This window comes from Cajanus cajan, chromosome 1, assembly GCF_000230855.2.
Source record: "Cajanus cajan strain Asha chromosome 1, NIPB_CcT2T_4, whole genome shotgun sequence".
NCBI lineage: Eukaryota > Viridiplantae > Streptophyta > Magnoliopsida > Fabales > Fabaceae > Cajanus > Cajanus cajan.
The window spans coordinates 8206527-8227834 of NC_138517.1; the positions used below are offsets into that span (position 1 = coordinate 8206527).

A 21308-nucleotide genomic window follows, 5' to 3' on the forward strand; every position below is an offset into this window, starting at 1 on the left:
TTGAATGATTGTTCTTGTGAGAAAGTTTTGGACATTATCAAGGCATTCCATTGTAAATAACTGAAATCTTTTTAAGCCTAGAGCCAAACAGCCAGCCATAATTGAATCCATCCTTTAAAACCTGTTTGAGTCTTAACCTTCAAATAACCTTAAACCTTTCCCAAATACCAACTCATCACCCTGACCAAACTCTTGAGAGTAAATGAAAATGAATTAGAGATTAAGTTGGGGTAGTTGGTAAAAATGGCCAAGTTGAGAGGAAGTGGTGAAATTAAACTAATGCAAAGTTTAAGGGAAGAGTCACCCCTCCATCATTTTCACTATTCAAATTCAAGTGTGCTTGTTAGTTTCATTCTATCAGTATCATATACTCAAAAAAAATCAAAAAAAAAATCAAAAAAATCAAAGAATCAAATCAAAAGCAAAATAAGCAAGCACCTGTATAAATAGTCTTAAAAGAGAGAGGGGCCTCTTGAAATCTTGGCAGAGAATCTTAAGGAAAGAGGGTGTGTAATTAGAGGAAGAATTTGGGCTGAGAGATCTGGTTGGAGTTGAATATTTAGAGTGAGCAAGATGGAGTGTTTGGTTCATGTTCATTTTACTCTCTTGAGTTTGAACCCTGTTAATTTGAAAAACCACACTCCTTTGTTAACCAAGCCTCAGTCAACCCTCAACCTTAAAAAAAAAAAGTCCTTGTGATCCTTAATTTTCTCTCAAAGAGTAGTACTAAAGAGATGATATCAATGCTTATGTTCATAGAAATGATGAATGGACTTAAGAGAAACACTCACCCTGGAGAGCCATTGTTGAGAGAGTATGTTCAGATATTGGTTTGTAATGTTCATGTTATGATTTGCCTTGCAAATTTTGTGTTTGGGCATGGTTGTTATTGTGGGCACCTCAGTGAGTAGAAATTGGTTTTTGATGGTGAATTGATTGAGTGTTTACCTATTGTTGATATAGAAGAAATTTCATGGTAGGAACCTTTTTGGTTTTGATTGGTATCTTGTTGGGGACCAACAAGAGATTAAGTTGGGGTAGTTGTTGAGTGTCTTTTAGGCTTGATTTGCACTCAACTTTTGGCACTCTTTTTGGGTAATTGTATATAATATATATGTTATTTCACCCCTTTATTTAAAGAATTAAGTTATACTATAAGAGTAGAGGAGTAGTAGAAATCTTAAGGAATTTCCTCATTTTTTGCAGGATTTTTGGCTAGGCAGAGATCCACAGCCATAGCTGTGGATCTGGAGCTCGAGCTATGAAAGTCTGGGAAGGATATAGAGGTCCAGAAAGTTGGAGCTATAGCTGTGGATCTGCAGCTATAGCTGTGGAAATCTGGGGAGAAATTGTGAAGGTCAGAAACTTGCAGCTATAGCTGTGGTTCTGTAGCTATAGCTGTGGAAATCTGGAATGCTCATTTTTTGGTTCCAGAGACTTGAAGCTATAGCTGTGGATCTGGAGCTCGAGCTGTGGAAATCTGAAATACAATTTGAAGCTCCAGAGAGTTGAAGCTAAAGCTGTGAACTCAAAGCTAAAGCCATGGAGCACCCAGGACCTAGCAAAAACTCCAGAGATCCACAACCATAGTTGTGGCTTCACAGCTACAACGCTGGAGGTTCCTTAAGCTTGAAGGAGTTGCCACAGCTATAGCTGTGAAACCACAGCTGTAGCTTTGGAGGTTTCTTCACCCTGAAGGACTCTCCACATCCATAGCCATAGCCGTGGATCTACAACTGCAGCCGTGGGAGGAAAAATCACTCTTTGCCCCTGTTTTGAAGCTCATATAAAAGGGGAAAAATGAAGAATCAGGGGTATCACGAAAATACAGAGAAAGAAACAGATTGAGGGACGTGAAGAAGGAAGAACAAAGGGAAGAACAAAGATTTGGAAGCTGAATCCTTTGGGATCGAAGATCAACTCCATTTCTTCATCCTTTACTTTGTAATCTCTTCTTTTACTTCTTAGATCTTGTAATGGCCATATGTGGCTAAACTCATTAAGGATTGGTTGGATGTAACTACTAACTCCTCTTCTTCTTAAATATATGCATTTTGATCTCATTATTTGTGCTTGATTCTTCCCTTAATGCTTATATCGGCTTGATCACCCGTTGTATGATTTTTGGCTTTTGAAACCAGTTAGAAAACGTTTTCGAAAACCCGAACTAAATCTTGCACCTAATCATTTCTTGTTCTAGGAATAGACTTGATTTGGTTAGTCACATTGTTCAAGTCATTGTTCTTAATGCGAAGTGTTAAACTCAAAACATAGAGGAATCATGTTTTGAGCTTAATGACTTTAGGATTCAACCTTGAAGAATCTTGTTGGATTACTTAATGAACGTGGAAATAATGAAATTAGAATAACATTTATTTTAAGAAGATCTACGAGTTAGCAAGTGCTTCTGAACCAATCATTGTTTCTTAACCATAGTTTTTACTACTTTTATTTTATTGTGTTGTTCTAATCTGTTTTCATTCATCTGCAATTTTAACATCATTCTCTTTTAAATCATTAGAGCAAGAATTACTAAACACTCAAATCCCTGAGGACGATATTTGAATACTACTTCGAAACTTGATTCACTTGCCAAGTGGTGAGTTTGCGAAAACCTTCATCAATAATGCTTGTGGTATATCCTACTAATAAGCAACGATATTTATTAGCAACTTTCGTTGAAGTGCAATGACATGATACAAAAAATTGCTTAAAAATAAGCAATAACTCTTAAATAAGCAATGTTCTTTATAACACATATCACCCCACAAATCAAAAAATATTATTAATTATGTTCAATTAAATTAATATTTAATTATAATAATTAAATTAATTTTTTAAGTTGTCAAAAAGTAAATTATATATATATATATATATATATATATATATATATATATATATAAGTGTGGATTGCTTATAAGATTCTACTAAAATAGCAAAATTTGTAAAAATGTAATGAGTTCCTTATAATTAAGAATAGTGTGGCATGATGAATTATAAGTTTTAATAAGTTACTTATAAGAATCACTATTGGAGATGCTCTAAGCAAAATTAATGCTCAAGTTAAGGAAATTAAACATGATTAATTAAGACTTAATCATGGTTTAGAATAAACTATATTGGAAGGGAAATATTTATTTTATGTACGTTCATGGTCTCCAACAGAGATTAGTCATTACTTTTAATAATAAATACTTCGTACTAGTTAAAAAAACCCTTAAGCTTTACTTTAGCTAAAACTTAATTAATAAATGTTAATGAAATTAAATCTTCAATCTAATTAGGTTAAGCTTGATATTAATACACCAGTGAAATTTATTAAGACAATTAAGTAAGATTGAGAATTAAATATTCAATTAATCTTTAATTAAGATTCACATTATCAATTTATCTTTAATCAAGATTCACATTAACAATTATGTGAGTATAATGAATAGTCGTGTTTTACGATGTAACTCTTAAGAGAGCATTTTTTACATTAGTTAATAGTGTTTTCATTTATTGTCTTAAAATTATTTTTAGTTTAAGAACATTAGATCATAAATTTAATTTAATTGAAATTTACATATATTTTAATAAAAAATTAAATTTTTTTTACTTATATATATAATTATAGTGAGAGTACTACTTAAGAGCAAGATGGAAGGTAAGAGAATGAAACTTAAAAGTCTTTAATTCATCCTCGCCGTCTTAACTAAAGTTATCTAAAATGTCATGGTATGAAGAAAAAAAAACTCTGTCAAATTTTTTAAAAAGGAGAAATTTTCAGTTTTAGATTGTCAATGATGAGTGACTCAGTGTGAGTATGCCATGTCTGGAGAAAAAAAACTAGAGAATATTTTTTAATACCAAAATGATAAAAGACACAAGGGAAAATATAAAAACATTAAATTAAAGAGAATAATTAAACCTCAAACTGCCAAATCACATACTACAGATATTTTATTTTACTTAATTAGAACTAAATTTAACATCAATTCCTTTACCCTGAAATAACATAGATATTTCACTTAATTTATTCTCAAATTGCTTACATATAGTTCTTAAGTTTAAACTTGCAGAATGAGCTCCATTAAACCTTATAATCTGCTTACAATTTGAGAATTGGATCTATCAGGAAATCGAAGACATTCCCATTCATCATCATTGACGTCCTCAAAGTATTGATCCACTATTTCTTCTTTAACCAGCTCTAGTTTTGAAGGTTCCCACTAGTTAACAAAATGAGAAAAGAAAAACGAAAAACCATACGTTTAAAATCATATTAATATATAAATATATATCCATAATTAAAGATAGAACATATATAAGATACTATCGTGTACCTTGGGCTTGTTATCTTTATCAATCAATTTTGCTCTTGAACCCTATGCACACATTTTGAGTTAAACGAATGGGGCAAATATTAGTCATATAAAACTAATTGCTCTATCCCAATGCACTATTAATATTCTATCACATACTACGTACCATTTCGTAGGATATAAAGGCACTACAAGAAAATTGCCGTATAGTGACACACATTCTATAGTGATATAATAAGTGTCACTAAAAACTACTTTTACCTACACAATAAATATAATATATGTTGGTATATTGTTAAAAAATGTAGGTATAAGCTATAGTGAGACTCAAAATATGTTGTTAAATCTCATTCAAAATCAACATTAAAATTGTGTGTAGCTATATGCCAAATAGATATATACCTACATATATTATACTTATAGTGACACTTTTTGTATGTCACTATATGTAATATTTATTGTAGTGAGGAAAACAAAAAAAAGTGAAAGAAATAAACTTAATGACTATGGCCTAACTGCAGAATAAAAATAAGGCAAATTTTAACCAATGTTATAATGAACAAAGGATTTATAAATATAAAAAAAAAAATATTAAAAGTTGTTAATGTATCTCTACCGTAATTTCTAATATATATATATATATATATATATATATATATATATATATATATATATATATCCTACATCATTTTTAATTAAAAGAAATTATTATTAATTCCTTAACCATACAAAACTCTAATAAATTCATCGTACATTAAATCAAAATATTTACCTCATATAAATCATTTCCGAAAGTTCTTCTTAACAAGTGGCAGGTAATGTTATAATCTCGACAAAGGCATTGATCAATGCTTTGTACCCTGCCTTTCCTGATCTAAAACACATCAGAAAATTGTTCTTTTTAATATAACTAATACCCAATATGTCATTATTATGAACAATAATGAGAGTATGTACAATTGAATCTTTTTCTGCCACACTTACTGATTTCAAAAATATCTTTAGGCTAGTAGGGCAAGATGAACGCATGGAGCTTAATGCATTTGTTATCCACTTTTCAGCTCCATTTTGTAATTCATGTTCCTATAAAATCATGATCATATTATATGATTAATTAAAAATGTTACTATATACTTAATTATTCAGCAAAAAAGAGGATAAATGAATACAATATTTACATGTCTTACTTGTTGCATGTATACTTATTACTTACCAAGGATTGAATTATTTCCTCCACCAACCCTTTTGAGAAACATCTGTTTAAAGTCTCTAATCTTTTTTTTTTTTTTTTTTACGTGAAAAAGAACGTGTCATTCAGTAGTCAATTCTAAAAAATTAATGCACAAAATCTCAGGAGAAGATCATATATATATATATATATAATTTTATTTATTTATTGCTGATTTACCTTTTAATAGGACTGTTTTCTTTGACGTATGCTTTCTCTGCGAACGTTTGTATTAGTGCAGTAATTGTTGAAACATTTGGAGAATTAATAGCTTGTAAAGCATTTTCCAACGACTTTAGCTTCTATAACACATAAAAATTGAATTGTGTGGTGAATTATTTAGTTCTTAAAAATTACATTATATATCCATTTACATTATAACTATTTTTTATTATGGAAGTATATTAATTGAGAAACTGGCTAGTTCTGAATGTAGTTTTACCACCGAAGGCACAAAATGTGTGGCTAAACCACATGCTTCCATTTCTGCTCCATCCAAACGTGCTCCAGTCAACCCTATGTATTCCCCTGCATATAATTGAGTGAGAATAAAATTGCAAACTAATACCAATACACAAAGAAAAACAAAATATATGTGAATATGTACTCTGCATGCACAATATATATCCCATAACTTGTTATTTCTACATTAAATAAACTGGTAATAATTTTGGCAAAATTAAAAGAATTCTTTCAACAACCATAATTTTCATCATTATTTATAATTATATATTTTAAATGAAAAAAAAAATAACATTCATATTTTCTTCATACTTCTACCCTTTTTCTTGTTAACCCCATTTGTTACAAGTTGTGTTAGTTCTGTTTACTTACTTGGCATGAGAATATATAGTTTCTATTGCACTTATAAATACATATAATTCTTTCTTGTGTCATCATCTTTTATATTAATTAATTCAATGAGATACGTTTAAAGAACTTCTTTTCTGTTCTTTGAACTCTCAGATGTGTGGTGACATTAAATGAGTGAAATTTATATCACGTATCAAAATTCTGATACGTTTTGAAGAGCTGAATTATAACCATATATAGACTTGAAAAATATGTTTTTTAGATCAAAATTATGAAAATTCATTTAGATTATACAAGAAAAAAAAACTGAAAACAAAGAAGTCATTTAGCACATTAAAATTTTATAATTATACATTTTTTATTAAACAAATTCTGCTTCTATTTTGATTTGAGAGTTATGCTGAGAGATAAATGAAAGTTTAATTGAAAAATAGATTTTAAATAACTACCTATTAAGCAGCGTGATATATTGTAAAGTTACGAGCTAGGATTATATTGAAGACATTACTAGTGATATAAAGTACCACATACATATATATTCCAGATTACTTTTCATGTATTTATATAGAAATTACGGTACAGATTTAAGTTAATTAAAATAAGATTCAACAATTTACCATATATTATAACATATAATTGGATGATAATTGATAAATATATATTTTTTTATACTATCAAGTTTACATTGTCAAGTGCATTCAAATTAAATTCCATATATTAAAAGAAAAGAAAAAAAAAAACATAAACATAAACATGTAACCATCTTACCAAAAAAGCCAGGAAGCCTAGAAAGGAAGTAACTTGAACCCACATCTGGAAAATGTCCTATAGATGCCTCTGGCATGGCAAATACCTACAAATAATCGATCATAATAAATGTTTGGGTAGAATCTCATATTCATGAAACTTTCATGTGTTCTTTAGAAACATACGGCTTTTTCGGTCACAACCCTGAACTTTGTAACCATGGACAAACCTGCTCCTCCTCCCATGACCACTCCATTGATGAGAGAGACCTGATTCCACAACCGTTTAAAGAAACCACTCAAATGGGTATAATAAATTAAGATAGGAGAATAAATGCTAACAAATAAATTAATTTGGGAGGCAATACCTAATGAGAAATATTGTACATGCCACAATTCTAGGTCGATTATTTGACCGTTGATGTTAAAAAAATGTGGTGACATTTTTAAAAATTTTGCAGACCTTTTTACATGGGTTAGAAATTTCAGACATAGAACATGACCACATACATCAGTTATTAAAAGTCATTGTACTACAACAAAATTCATTTTTACCGACAATTATTTACCGGCAATAAATTAATTGCCTTTGTTTTATTATTTAATAAAAGTATTAGTGACTAATATATAATGGTCACTAAAAATATATTTATATCATACCAAAATTTACTATTAGCGACAATTATTTATTAAGAAAAACTTTAGTCCCACATCAACTAGAAATAAGATAATTAAATAGTATATAAATGAATAATAACTCTCACCTTACAAGTTTGTTATGTAGGATTAAGTTAGACCTATAACTTATTATTCTAAATTAGTATGAGATTATTCACTATTATCAAACTCAATAATCCTTAAACTTAAGAGGGTTCTCATCTTACAAGTCCCACATCAACTAGAGATAAAGTAATTATTTATTTGTACTCATCTTACAAGTCCCACATCGACTAGAAAGTAAAAAATGTCACAAAAAGATATACACTTTTTTCAACTATTATAAGGGTTTTTACCAACATTTTGAATAATTACCACTAAATATTTTAGCGACACTGCATACAATGGCTAATGTGAAAATGCCGGTAAAAAAATTTGTAACAATTTTTATTGCCACTAAAACTCATATTAAATGCCACTATAAAAGTCTATTTTGTTGTAGTATTGATGAAGACGGTCCATAGAAAGTTAATAACTGTACTCCTAAAATCTACCATTAAAAGATATCAGAAAGCTATATTAAAAAAACTGAAACTAAAACTAACATTCATATTTTTCATTCATGTCCCAAAAGATAAGAGAATATATTATTTATAATTCAATAGTTATAAAGATGACCCTCCAAATATCATCATCTAGTATTTAGAGAATTAAAATATAAAGTATATATATATATATATATATATATATATATATATATATATATATATTAATAATATCCTATTAATCCACTTAGTTTGATTTCCTTCCTTTGAGTGTTATAAGTCTCATCCTATCAACAATTTATTTCTATACATGTACATCGATTTAACCAAACATAAAAGTAATCAATTTTATATATCTCAATAATCAATGTAAAAAGTTAAAAATTATTGATGTAGAAGGATTTTGTCTCGCTTAAGGAAGTAAAAGTGAAAAATATTTCATGAGATTTTGTTGTAAATGCATCTTAGTGTAATTAATAGGATGTTATTGCATGTAAGTTTATAGCCAACTACCAAGTTCTTTTTTTAAAAAAAAATGGTTAAGGATACAAATTTTTTATTTCATCTATAGCAAAAATATATATAAAAATAGAAAGAAAATTGAATTTTCTATTTAAAAAAAAAGAAATTGCTTTCGAGCACTTGAGTCTTGAGATACATAAAGATATTAATGAATTGTCGGCACAAGAATTGAAACATAACCAACTCACCATAGGCTTTTTATAGGTTGCTATCAAATGGTCCAGAGTAAGGTGTTCCTTGAAATAGCTAACACCATAGGTCCAGTGTCCTGGTTCGATTCACGATATCCTTAGTAAATAATATTTTTACAGAACAAGATGAAGTTTACGTGTGACTAAATTCTGAACTAATTAAGTATTAGTCTCCTAATCGACCCAAAGAACCAAAATTTAAAACTTAAAACTTATCAAAATACTTCGAAGTCCTATTAATTAATTAAAGAGATGATTAAAGGTCTTAATTGCTGTGATTAAATTATTAAAAAAAAGTTTATGTAAGATCTCAATCACCGGTTATAGTTTTATATCTTTTTTTGCTGGCTTTGGACGAGCTATATATACCTACAATTGAGGACGTAATGACTGATACCACATCACCACCGGCACAGAAAGCTTTTCCATTGCCCTAGTTAAAGCCGGAAAATATAGAGGATACATATAGTTACTATTTCAATGATATATTGGAAATTAATCATACATGAATAGTGTAAATAAGCAAAATAAGCAGTTACTCGAGAAAAAAAAAAATAATCAGATCAAAAATAAAATATTTAACCGAATAAGAAACTGGAAATTTAATTTCATATATTCCATTCCCCTGATAATCCAACAAAAATATTGGAAATCTTCATCCTCCCTTGCTGTTTTACGTACCTTCAGTATCACAAGTTGGACTGAAGGATCCTTCTCATACAACTCTAAATTCTTTTTTATTCGGCAAATCTGCAAAACAGTGAAAGAAGCCATATATTGACATTCTCTTACAACAAGAAAACTGTGTTTTTCTTTTAATTTTAATTTTTTAAAATTATTTTACTGTTAACTGCAAAATATCTATGGTGGCATAACTTTGAGGGGTAGCTTATGAAAAGGGATATCCTTTAAAAACTAAACCAAAATAGCTCTCAACAATGGCAGCTCCATTAATTGATCTTCCTACAATCTTACAATTTTTTTTTAAACAACTATCATTAAGTAAAGTAATTCATGTTTGAGACACTTAAAGAATTGGCTTTATGAACTTACCATTTCATGGTTAAGGCTGTTTAGCTTCTCAGGTCTGTTTAGTATCACCAACTTTACACAAGAATTTCCTGAGAAAAGTACCTATATGGAAAGTCGTGTAATCAGAGAGGATAAATAATAAAGATCATGATATAATTAATTTTATCAATGATGATAAAATATAATATTTCTTAAGCAATTCTATCATCGAGTTCTGTTTCTTTCTGGAGCTAAATGAAAAGAATAATAATTAAATTGGCTGTCTTTGCTTGTAAGTCTTGTTTGAGATCAGTTTCGTACATTTTTTTTATGTGCATATACAAATATGTAATATGTTGTGAATTCAGTGGATATCCTTGTGCTTTTGGAAAAATATGTAATAATTAAGAATTTCTCCATGTCCTTAACCTCCTTTCATAAATTTGTGTATATTCAACTTAACATATTCTATAAAGTAAGAGATATCAATTGACCAATTGGAAGTATTAATCCCTGTAAATTACTAACGGGTTTAATAGTCCTATATAATCTGTGTAAATATCAAGCAATAAAAAAATATTATTACAATAACTTAATTTTAAGATAATTATTATAAAATTTAATAAATATATTTTACATAAAAGTTTGTAGGTTAAAATATTTTTTAATTTATATAATTTTACTTATTTTATCTTTTAGATTTTTTTAATTTTTGTAATTTAAAATAGATCTTTTTAATTTTTATAAATTAAAATAAATATTTTTAGTCTCTATAATTTAAAATAAATCATTTTAATTCTTATACTTATGTTTTTCAATATTTTTTAGTTTTTATAATTTAAGATAGACATTTTCAATCCTTATATTTACTGTTTTTTAATTCTTTTAATTTTTGTTGTTAATTTTTTTTTTTAATGTTAACTTTTTATATTGACATAATAATAATATTAATTTAATTTTATATGTCAATTAAATTTATTTTGTTAAAGTTACTTTAAATTAAGTTTCTCGATATTTTATATGTAAAGACAAAACAAAAAGAATTACATTCTAAAATGTAAGATATCCATGACATTAGCCGGCAAAAGGTAAACAAATTGAGGAGAACTGTTTGTCCAAACTTTAATAAATCGATCATATGTGATGCCATACTTTGTCAAAAAGATTGCTAAATATAAAATTGTGTGTAACAAAAATATAAGAATCAAACTTAAATATAGTTTTCTAAATATTTTTACTGATATGCTCTTTGAACAAAATTGGAGTACAAAGTTCATTTATCAATTGGATCACTCATAATGTCTCATGTGAGTCATGTCACCGATCAATTCTAGCTATTAGTAAAAAGAATATTACCATTGGAATATAATATAAATTTGAAGGTTGATCAAGGTAAAGTATCATTCTATAAAACATCCATGAAATAATTATAATTTACTCAACATGAGAGAAAGAAGAAAAAAGAACCTGGTTTTGTTCCAAGACAAAATTGAGACTCAGACCCATCGTTGTGATATAATTCTACAATCAGAGAGTTTTGAAAGGAAGGTGCATATATTTAAGCGCAATAAACTGCTCTATTTATAAACTTTACGATAACAATACAAAGTTTACCTCCTCACTTACGGGCAAAGCATTACTTTTTTAAATGAGAAAAGGATGCGACACAATATTAAATTTTTAAATAATATTTTTAGGAATATAAATAAAAAATATAATTATTATTATATTAAAAAATTAAAATAACACTTATAAAATTATAATTTATTTTTCCTTCTTACGTGACGCTAGGAAGGAAATAACAGGTTTGTTATAGAAAAATGTTGCATGGTTTGAAAAAATATTCTGAAACTTGTTTCGAGTTATTGAAAAATTGATTTAAACAAAAAAATATTAAATTAATAATTATTTTATGATAAATTTATTAAAAAATGTTAATGTTTTAATCATTCGAAATTCGATTTGAATTTTGATTCGGAGGATAAAGCAATACTCTTGTTAATATGATATTTACAAGTGACATGTAGATCATATGACAGATGATACTAGATATGATGGATGACACTTAGAGCTGTCAAAAACAGACCAGACCTATTTGGCCCGGCTCACCTCAACCTACTTTTTAAGTGAGTTGACTCGATCCGACTCACCAAATTTATTATGCAAATTTTTCTAATCTGGCCTGGGCCACCACGGGTTGGTAGGCTAAACAGGTCGCCACTACAAAATATGTTCCATATAGTGACATACAAAAAGTGTCACTATAGGTATAATATATGTAGGTATATACCTATTTGACATATAGCTACATACAATTTTAGTGTTGATTTTGAATGAGATTTAACAACATATTTTATATGTCACTATAGTCTATACCTACACTCTTTAACAATATACCTACATATATTATATTTATTGTGTGGGTAAAAGTAATTTTTAGTGACACATATTGTGTCACTATAGGGTGTGTGTCACTATACGGAAATTTTCTTGTACCCACTTGATTTTAAAAAAATAAAATAAAATAAATTTTAATAAAAAATCTCTAATCTAAAGTAAAAATTATCAAATTAAGTATCATGGATACAATATTAAACTTAAATTAAAAAGTGTACAACTTTAAAAAATTAAAACAAAAAAAAAAATTCATAAGAGAGATTATTCATCAATATTATATTTTATTGGAGGTTTGGGTAGATAAATTTATAACGATTTCATATTATTTAACATTGATTTTATCTTTATATATAAAAAAAATGATCTTATTAAAATAGTGATATATAATAATAAATAATTAAGTGAATTGTTAGTGGATTAAGTTCATGGGTTGGTAAGTGGGTTAGGTGGGCAGGCTGGGCTGCCCACCACGAGTTCAGCCCGGGTGAGCCAGGTCACATTTTCTGACCCATCAATTTTTTTTTTATTTTTTTGGCCCGACCCGACCCATTTTTAAGGTGAGCCGGATTGATCCACGGGCTGGAACCCACTTTAACAACTCTAGATGACACAAATGTTAATCAAGGTACGTTAATGTGTTATATGAAAAAATAAGGGGAAATTTGTCAAATTTGAAAAAGGGAACTGAACCGCTTAACCCAACTACAACATTCACTACTAAATCAAATAATTATTTTAATATGAAAACAAAATTATATATATATATATATATATATATATATATATATATATATATATATATACTGTGAGACCCTCTCTTTTCTTTCCCCAATTACCCTCTCACTCACACTACCAAACTCTCTTCACATTCAACATTCTCCTTCACCCCCCTTCCTCACATTTCTGACTCATTCTAGTTACTTCATTCAAGGTGCTGGTCAAGAATAGGAGTTGGATTTCTAGCCGAGCCGTGCGGAGCTTCCTCTTCTTCTTCTCTCTTTCTTCCCCGTTGAGCATTTTCTTCGACTTCCCGGAGCTAGGATTTCTTGATTTGAGGTAAGGGAAGCTAGTATTTTGTTTTGCTTGGCTGAAAGCGAGTTCTACGAACTCTTTGGTGGTGTGATGTTTGCTACATTTGAGCTGAGAATCTGTTGGGATGGACGATTAGGGGCTTTTCGGGTTTTCGGGGTCGTTGGGAAAATTTTTGGGAAAATCTTGATTTGTGTTTGCATGTGGAAAATGAGGCGTTTTTATTGATATCTGATGAGAATGGGAACTTTTGGATGGATTGCATGTGGATTTGCTGTTAAGTTTTGCAGGATTTGGACAAATTTTGAACTTGGGGAGAGTTGCTACTGAGTTCACGCTGGGCGCTGTTCTTCGCGTCGGGCGCGTGACCACCAGGAGACTCTGTTTAGGCAAGCCCGCCAAGCGCAAAGTTGTGTGCGCCGGGCGACCTTGCAAATGGGAGTCTCTGGTTGGCCCACGCCGGACGTGACTTGGGCTGCGCCGGGCGCGATATCAATGGTGACATGTTTTGGGTACTCTGGTGGTGCTAGGCGCGCGTTTGAACTCGCTGGGCGCGGAGGCTCCTTGGGAGTCTCTGCCAAGAGAGCGCTGGGCACAATGCGAATTACGCTGGGCACGAGACCTTGGTAGGTCTCTGCCTCCCCCACGCTGGGCGCGGGTTAGGCCACGCTGAGCGCACGAGACTCCTTAGAGTCTTTGCCTGGCCGGCACTGGGTGCAATTGGAATTGCGCCAAGCGCGTGAGAGCCTTGGACTCTCGGGTTGAGTCTCGCTGGGCGCGAGTACTCTTGCGCTGGGCGCGCTGGCCCCTGGTGTTCTCGGGTTGAGCCGCGCTGGGCGTGACCTCGAGTGCGCCGAGCGTGCAAGAAGATATTGTTATACATGTTGTTAGCTGTTGAATTTTACTGAGGTTAATAATCAATGTGGTTATATGCTGAACTAGGCCGAACTTGATGAATATGTCGTGCTGACTAGGTGAAAATGCTGAGAAAATAATGTTTAGCTGTATCAGAGGTATATATTGGGCTATGATCGATGAATTAAAATGTTAAATTTATAGTATTGTGGTACTATAGAATGTTGGGCTGAGTTGTGAGTTGTAAGTGTGTTGAATTGTTGTGTTGTGCTGTGTTGTGTTGTGCTGTGCTGAGCTGTGTGATGTTATAGCCGCTAAGACGGTGCTGTTATTAGCCACATATGTGGTGCTGTTATAGTCGCTAAGTCGGTGCTGTTGTTGCCGCTTTGCGGTGCCGTTATAGCCACTTGAGTGGTGTTGTTATTACTGCTAAGCAGTGCTGATATTGCCGCATTGCGGTGCTGATATTGTTGCGTGTTGTGAGTGGTATAAGCTGTAGCGGTTGTTTATCATATTGCTATATATTTGTATGTTGATTTTTAATTACACTAGCTTACCATTTTTTGTTTTCATGATGTTTGGACTGTAATGATCATACTATGTATGGGAGCAGAGCAGGGATAGGTGGGAGTCTAGTGGTGAGTCTTCAGCAGACCGGTGGAGCTGATTTCTTTTGTGATTATTTTGTTGTTGAGCTACTTGGGATGGTAGCATTTGATTGTAACTTTTGTACACTTTAACTCTGTTCAGATTGGATCATGTATATGTATATTCTAGACTCTATATGTATACAGTTGTTCTTTTCTGTGCAGTGTTTCTAGTGTGTTGTGCCGTGTGTAGTGACCAGCCGGGTCGTTACACTTTAGTGGTATCAGAGCAAGTCGAGTCTAGTGGACACTCTTTAGGGGTGGTCCCTTTAGGCTTTTGTTGTGTTAGCTCTGTGTTGATTGTTTTTTGGTTTAGTTATTGTTTACTAAAGATGCTGTTACTTTTGTAGACGATGATTAGGACCAACGAGCAGATAGCCCGTGTCATAGAGATGATGGCTATGGCTATGCAGCAGCAAAATTCTTATTTTGCTAGGATGGAGGCTGAGAGAGTTGCAGCTGGTGCAGCGAGACCTACAGGGTCGTAGGAGAGCCGAGACCTTGCTGAGTTTCGGAAATGTCATCCCCCATAATTCATGGGAGATGCAGATCTAGAGGTAGCTGACCGCTGGATATGTGAGTTGGAGAAGATCTTTGCTGTTCTGGGATGTTCTCCAGAGAAGAGGCTGGCATATGCTGTGTACATGCTGGTGGGAGAGGCTGAACATTGATGGAGAGGCACCTATCAGATGCTTGCTGCCAGAGGAGTTACAGTTTGACTAGGAATGCTTCAGGACGGTGTTCATGGAGAAGTACTTCCCTGAGAGCGTGAGGTGTTGGGATTCATCCCAAGTCCCACATCGGTAAAATGAAGGAACATTGGCTAGTTTATAAGTGTCCACCATTCCACATAGTATGAGGCCTTTTGGGAAGGAGCCCAAAAACAAAACCGTGCGGGCTTGGGCCCAAAGCGGACGATATCATACTATGGTGGTGCAAAAGGTGGACAATCGGGCCCAACAAGTGGTATCAGAGCCAACGGTTCGTCTGGGTTTGATGCGGGAAGACCCTCAGTGTTGTGCCTCGCGATGGAGATTCGAACTTGGTGCCTTGTGTCGAAAGTCTTCCTGATATTGTGGTGTTCAGGCGGCGTGTCCCGTAGAGTTAACGGCGGTACAAGATGGTGACGTATTATCGCTTGAGGGGAGGAGATCACGAGACATGTGGTCCTTGGTCTGAGGGGAGGTTTGTTGGGATTCATCCCAAGTCCCACATCGGTAAAATGAAGGAACATTGGCTAGTTTATAAGTGTCCACCATTCCACATAGTATGAGGCCTTTTGGGAAGGAGCCCAAAAACAAAACCGTGCGGGCTTGGGCCCAAAGCGGACAATATCATACTATGGTGGTGCAAAAGGTGGACAATCGGGCCCAACAAGTGGTATCAGAGCCAACGGTTCGTCTGGGTTTGATGCGGGAAGACCCTCAGTGTTGTGCCTCGCGATGGAGATTCGAACTTGGTGCCTTGTGTCGAAAGTCTTCCTGATATTGTGGTGTTCAGGCGGCGTGTCCCGTAGAGTTAACGGCGGTACAAGATGGTGACGGATTATCGCTTGAGGGGAGGAGATCACGAGACATGTGGTCCTTGGTCTGAGGGGAGGTTTGTTGGGATTCATCCCAAGTCCCACATCGGTAAAATGAAGGAACATTGGCTAGTTTATAAGTGTCCACCATTCCACATAGTATGAGGCCTTTTGGGAAGGAGCCCAAAAACAAAACCGTGCGGGCTTGGGCCCAAAGCGGACAATATCATACTATGGTGGTGCAAAAGGTGGACAATCGGGCCCAACATGAGGCACGCTAAGGAGGCTGAGTTTATAAGGTTACACCAGGGAGGGATGAAAATTTCTGAGTATGCGGTGAAATTCGAGCACCTGGCTCGTTTTTATTCGCAAGGTATAGCTGAGGCCTGGAAATGCAGGAAGTTTGCTGATGGTTTGAGATATGAGCTGAAGAGGGTGGTGGTGCCTATGGCCATCACTGAGTTTCCGGCCTTAGTGGAGAAGGCGAAAGTGGTGGTGCGGTTGGAGGGTGGCAACCGTGTTGTGAGGACTGCTGGAGGGCCATCTGGGTCCAAGAAGGGTGAGAGTCAGAGGAAGCTGTATGATAGGCCCCAACCACAGAAAGGGGGTTCTGTTATTAGGCAGTCTTCCAGTGCTGCTAGTGGAGGTAGACAGAGTGGAGGTGCCACTCTGAGATGTTACAGGTGTGTTGGGCCCCATTTTCTCAGGGACTGTCCACACACGGAGAGCCGTTGTTTCAGATGTCATCAGATGGGCCACGAGTTGGCCAACTGTCCTGCTAGGAGCAGACCAGAGAGGAACACTCAGAGGAGTGATGTACAGAGGGATGATACTCAGAGGAGTAGTGCACAGAGAATTGATACTCAAAGAGGTGAAAGACCCACTACTGCTGGTAGGGTATTTGCCTTGACGGGTGCTGAGGCTTCGACTTCTTCTGATCTTATGAAGGGGAAGGGCAAAGCTGCTGGTAAGGATGTGATGATTCTCTTTGACTCTGGTGCTACGCATTCCTTTATATCTTATGCTTGTGCCGCTATGTTGGGTGTGCCTGTGTGTGATTTGGGGTTGAGACTGCTTCTGTCGACGCCCGCTTCTGCTTCGGTAGTTGCTTCCGAGTTATGTGTTGGTTGTCCGATTGCGGTAAATGAGAAGAGGTATAAGGTGAACTTGATCTGTTTACCTTTGGTAGATATTGACATAATCTTAGGGATGGATTGGTTGTCTGCCAATCGCAATCTTATAGATTGTGCCAATAGGAGGTTGATTTTCCCTTAGGAGGAGGATGGGCTGTTGATCTCAGCTGGCCAAGCTAAGTCCTTGCTAAGAGATGGAGTAGAATGCTATCTTCTGCTTGCTGCCATGAGTGTGGAGACCGAGAGGGTCATAGCGGATATTGATGTAGTGAGGGATTTTGCTGAGGTTTTCCCGGATGAGGTGCCTGGGTTGCCTCTTGTTAGGGAGATGGAGTTCAGCATTGACTTGGTTCCAGGTGCGAGACTAGTGTCTGTGGCTCCTTATAAGATGGCTCCTGCTAAGCTGGTTGAGCTGAAGGGTCAGTTGGAAGACCTGTTAAAAAAGCAGTTGGTGCGGTCAAGTGTTTCACCGTGGGGTGCTCCGGTGTTATTGGTAAGAAAGAAGGATGGAGGTAGTCAACTGGTGTTGATTACCGGCAGCTGAACAAGTTGACCATTAAGAACAAATATCCACTTTCCCGGATAGATGACTTAATGGATCAACTGAGGGGAGCATCGGTGTTTTCCAAGATTGACTTGAGGTCAGGCTATCACCAGATTAGGGTGAAGGAGGGTGACATACCAAAGACTGCTTTCAGGACTAGGTATGGTCACTATGAATATGTTGTGATGTCGTTCGGTGTGACCAACGCCCCCGTAGTGTTCATGGACTACATGAACAGGATCTTCCGGCCATTCTTGGATAAGTTTGTTGTGGTGTTCATTGATGACATCTTGATTTATTCAAGGACCCGAGAAGAGCACGATGAGCACTTGAGGATAGTGCTGGAGATTTTGAAGGCAAAGCAGTTGTATGCAAAGCTTTCAAAATGCGAGTTCTGGTTGGATGAGGTGAAGTTCTTGGGACATGTGATCTCAGCTGAGGGGATTGCTGTTGATCCGGCTAAGGTGGAGTCGGTGTTGCAGTGGGAACGTCCAAGGACTGTCACAGATATTCAGAGCTTTGTGGGTTTAGAGGGTTACTATCGAAGGTTCATTGAAGGATTCTCTAAGATAGTAATGCCTCTAACCCAGCTGACACGGAAGGAGAAGCTGTTCATCTGGATAGATGCCTGTGAGCGAAGTTTTGAGGAGCTGAAGCGGAGATTGACCACTTCTCCTGTGCTGGTATTGCTGGATTCTGGTGAGCCTTTTGATGTGTACTGTGATGCTTCTCACCAGGGTTTGGGGTGTGTGTTGATGCAAAACAGGAGAGTGGTGGCGTATGCTTCAAGGCAATTAAAGAATCATGAAAGGAATTATCCTACTCATGACCTGGAGTTAGCAGCTGTGGTGTTTGCCTTGAAGATATGGAGGCATTACTTGTATAGTGCTCGGTTCAGCGTCTTCAGTGATCACAAGAGTCTGAAATACTTGTTTGATCAGAAGGAGCTGAACATGAGGCAGAGGCGGTGGATGGAGTTTCTGAAGGATTATAATTTTCAGTTGATGTATCATCCGGGAAAGGCCAATGTGGTGGCAGATGCGCTGAGTAGGAAATCCATCCACATGTCTAGTATGATGATGAAGGAGCTGGAGCTGGTTGAGGAGTTCAGAGATTTGAATCTCTGTGTGGAGTTAGCTTAGGATCACATTAGTTGTGGGATGATTACCATAACTAATGAGTTCTTGAGGCAGGTTGGACTTAAGCAGTTGTAAGACGCCGAGCTGGTGAAACTTCTTGGTTTGCTGGGTACCGAGAAGGCTGTTGGCTTTGAGCTGGGAGAAGATGGAATCTTGACGTTTAAGGGCAGAATTTGCCTACCTCAGGATGCTGAGCTGAAGAGAGATGTGTTGGAGGAAGGTCACAAGAGCAGACTTAGCATACACCTGGGTATGACTAAGATACCAAGACCTCAAGAAGACTTTCTGGTGGTCTGGTATGAAGAGGGAGATAGCTGAGTATGTGGCGGCCTGTGTGACCTGTCAGAAGGCAAAGGTTGAGCATCAGAAGCCGAGTGAGTTGATGCAACAGATTGAGATTCCCGAATGGAAGTGGGATAGTATCACTATGGACTTCATCGTCGGGTTGCCTAGGTCAGCTAGGAATAGTGATGCTATCTGGGTGATTGTTGATCGATTGACCAAGTGTGCACATTTCTTGCCTGTCAACATCAAGTGGTCCTTGGAAAAGCCGACGCAGTTGTATATGAGGGAGATAGTACGATTGCACGGGGTGCCTACCAATATTATTTCCGATCGGGATCTGAGGTTCACTTCCAGATTTTGGCAGAGTCTACATCAGGCCCTAAGCACGAAGCTGAAGTTGAGTTCTGCTTATCATCCACAGACGGATGGCCAGTCAGAGAGGACAATCCATTCCTTGGAGGATCTGTTGAGGGCTTGTGTATTAGACCACTTGGGTAGCTAGGAGGAGGTCCTACCGCTGGTGGAGTTTACTTATAATAACAGCTTTCATGCTAGTATTGGGATGGCACCATATGAAGCCTTGTATGGCAGAAGATGTAGGACTCCTCTATGCTGGTATCAGGATGGCGAGTCAGTGGTTGTGGGACCGGAGCTGATCCTACAGACTACTCAAAAGGTGAAGATGATCCAGGAGAAGATGAAGACTGCTCAGAGTAGGCAGAAATCTTATGCTAACAGGAGGCGTAAGCCTTTGGAGTTTGCCGAAGGAGAGCATGTGTTCCTGAAGGTGACTCCGACCTCTGGTGTGGAAAGAACGCTGAGGGCAAGAAAGTTGACACCAAGGTTTGTGGGTCCCTATCAGATCATACAGCGTGTAGGTCCGGTCGCCTATCGGTTGGCTCTGCCACCATCTCTTTCAAACCTACATGATGTATTTCATGTGTCTCAACAGAGGAAGTATATTCATGACCCTAGTCATGTGGTGGAGCTGGACGATGTACAAGTGAAGGAGAACCTGACCTTTGAGAAGTTGCCAGTAGCGGTAATGGATCATAAGCTGAAAGAGCTGAGGGGCAAGTCCATTGCTCTGGTGAAGGTACTGTGGGATGCAGCTATCGGTGCGGCTACTTGGGAAGTGGAGCAGCAATGTAGGGAGCGATACCCGTTTCTTTTCCCAAGTAAGTCTATGTTTCGTGGATGAAAATAACTGTTGTTAGGGAGGTTGTGAGACCCTCTCTTTTCTTTCCCCAATTACCCTTACCCTCTCTTACTCTCGCTCACACTACCAAACTCTCTTCACATTCAAAATTCTCCTTCACCCCCTTCCTCACATTTCTGACTCATTCTAGTTACTTGATTCAAGGTGTTGGTCAAGAATAGGAGTTGGATTTCTAGCCGAGCCGTGCGGAGCTTCCTCTTCTTCTTCTCCCTTTCTTCCCCGTTGAGCATTTTCTTCTACTTCCCGGAGCTAGGATTTCTTGATTTGAGGTAAGGGAAGCTAGTCTTTTGTTTTTCTTGGCTGAAAGCGAGTTCTAAGAACTCTTTGGTGGTATGATGTTTGCTACATTTGAGCTGAGAATCTGCTGGGATGGACGATTAGGGGCTTTTTGGGTTTTCGGGGTCGTTGGGAAAATTTTTGGGAAAATCTTGATTTGTGTTTGCATGTGGAAAATGAGGCGTTTTTATTGATATTTGATGAGAATGAGAACTTTTGGCTGGATTGCATGTGGATTTGCTGCT

General features: G+C 35.6%; 1 protein-coding gene across 2 annotated transcripts; it reads right to left on the bottom strand.

Annotated features, from left to right (window-relative positions):
* Nucleotides 1-3862: 3862 nt before the first annotated feature.
* On the bottom strand, nucleotides 3863-11636 carry LOC109793467 (putative 3-hydroxyisobutyryl-CoA hydrolase 3). Of its 2 annotated transcripts, none has more exons than XM_083074062.1 (14): nucleotides 11485-11636; nucleotides 10060-10140; nucleotides 9688-9756; nucleotides 9376-9439; nucleotides 9004-9083; nucleotides 7278-7361; nucleotides 7114-7198; nucleotides 5975-6060; nucleotides 5713-5834; nucleotides 5518-5578; nucleotides 5289-5387; nucleotides 5077-5178; nucleotides 4326-4367; nucleotides 3863-4211 (listed from the first exon to the last, which is right to left on the bottom strand). In XM_083074062.1, the coding sequence occupies exons 1-14, from the start codon at nucleotides 11521-11523 to the stop codon at nucleotides 4080-4082; spliced, it is 1146 nt and encodes a 381-aa protein (XP_082930188.1). In that variant the 5' UTR covers nucleotides 11524-11636; the 3' UTR covers nucleotides 3863-4079. The 2 variants fall into 2 exon arrangements, with proteins under 2 accessions (XP_082930188.1, XP_082930185.1); XM_083074059.1 differs by having other exon boundaries at nucleotides 9325-9439.
* Nucleotides 11637-21308: the final 9672 nt, after the last annotated feature.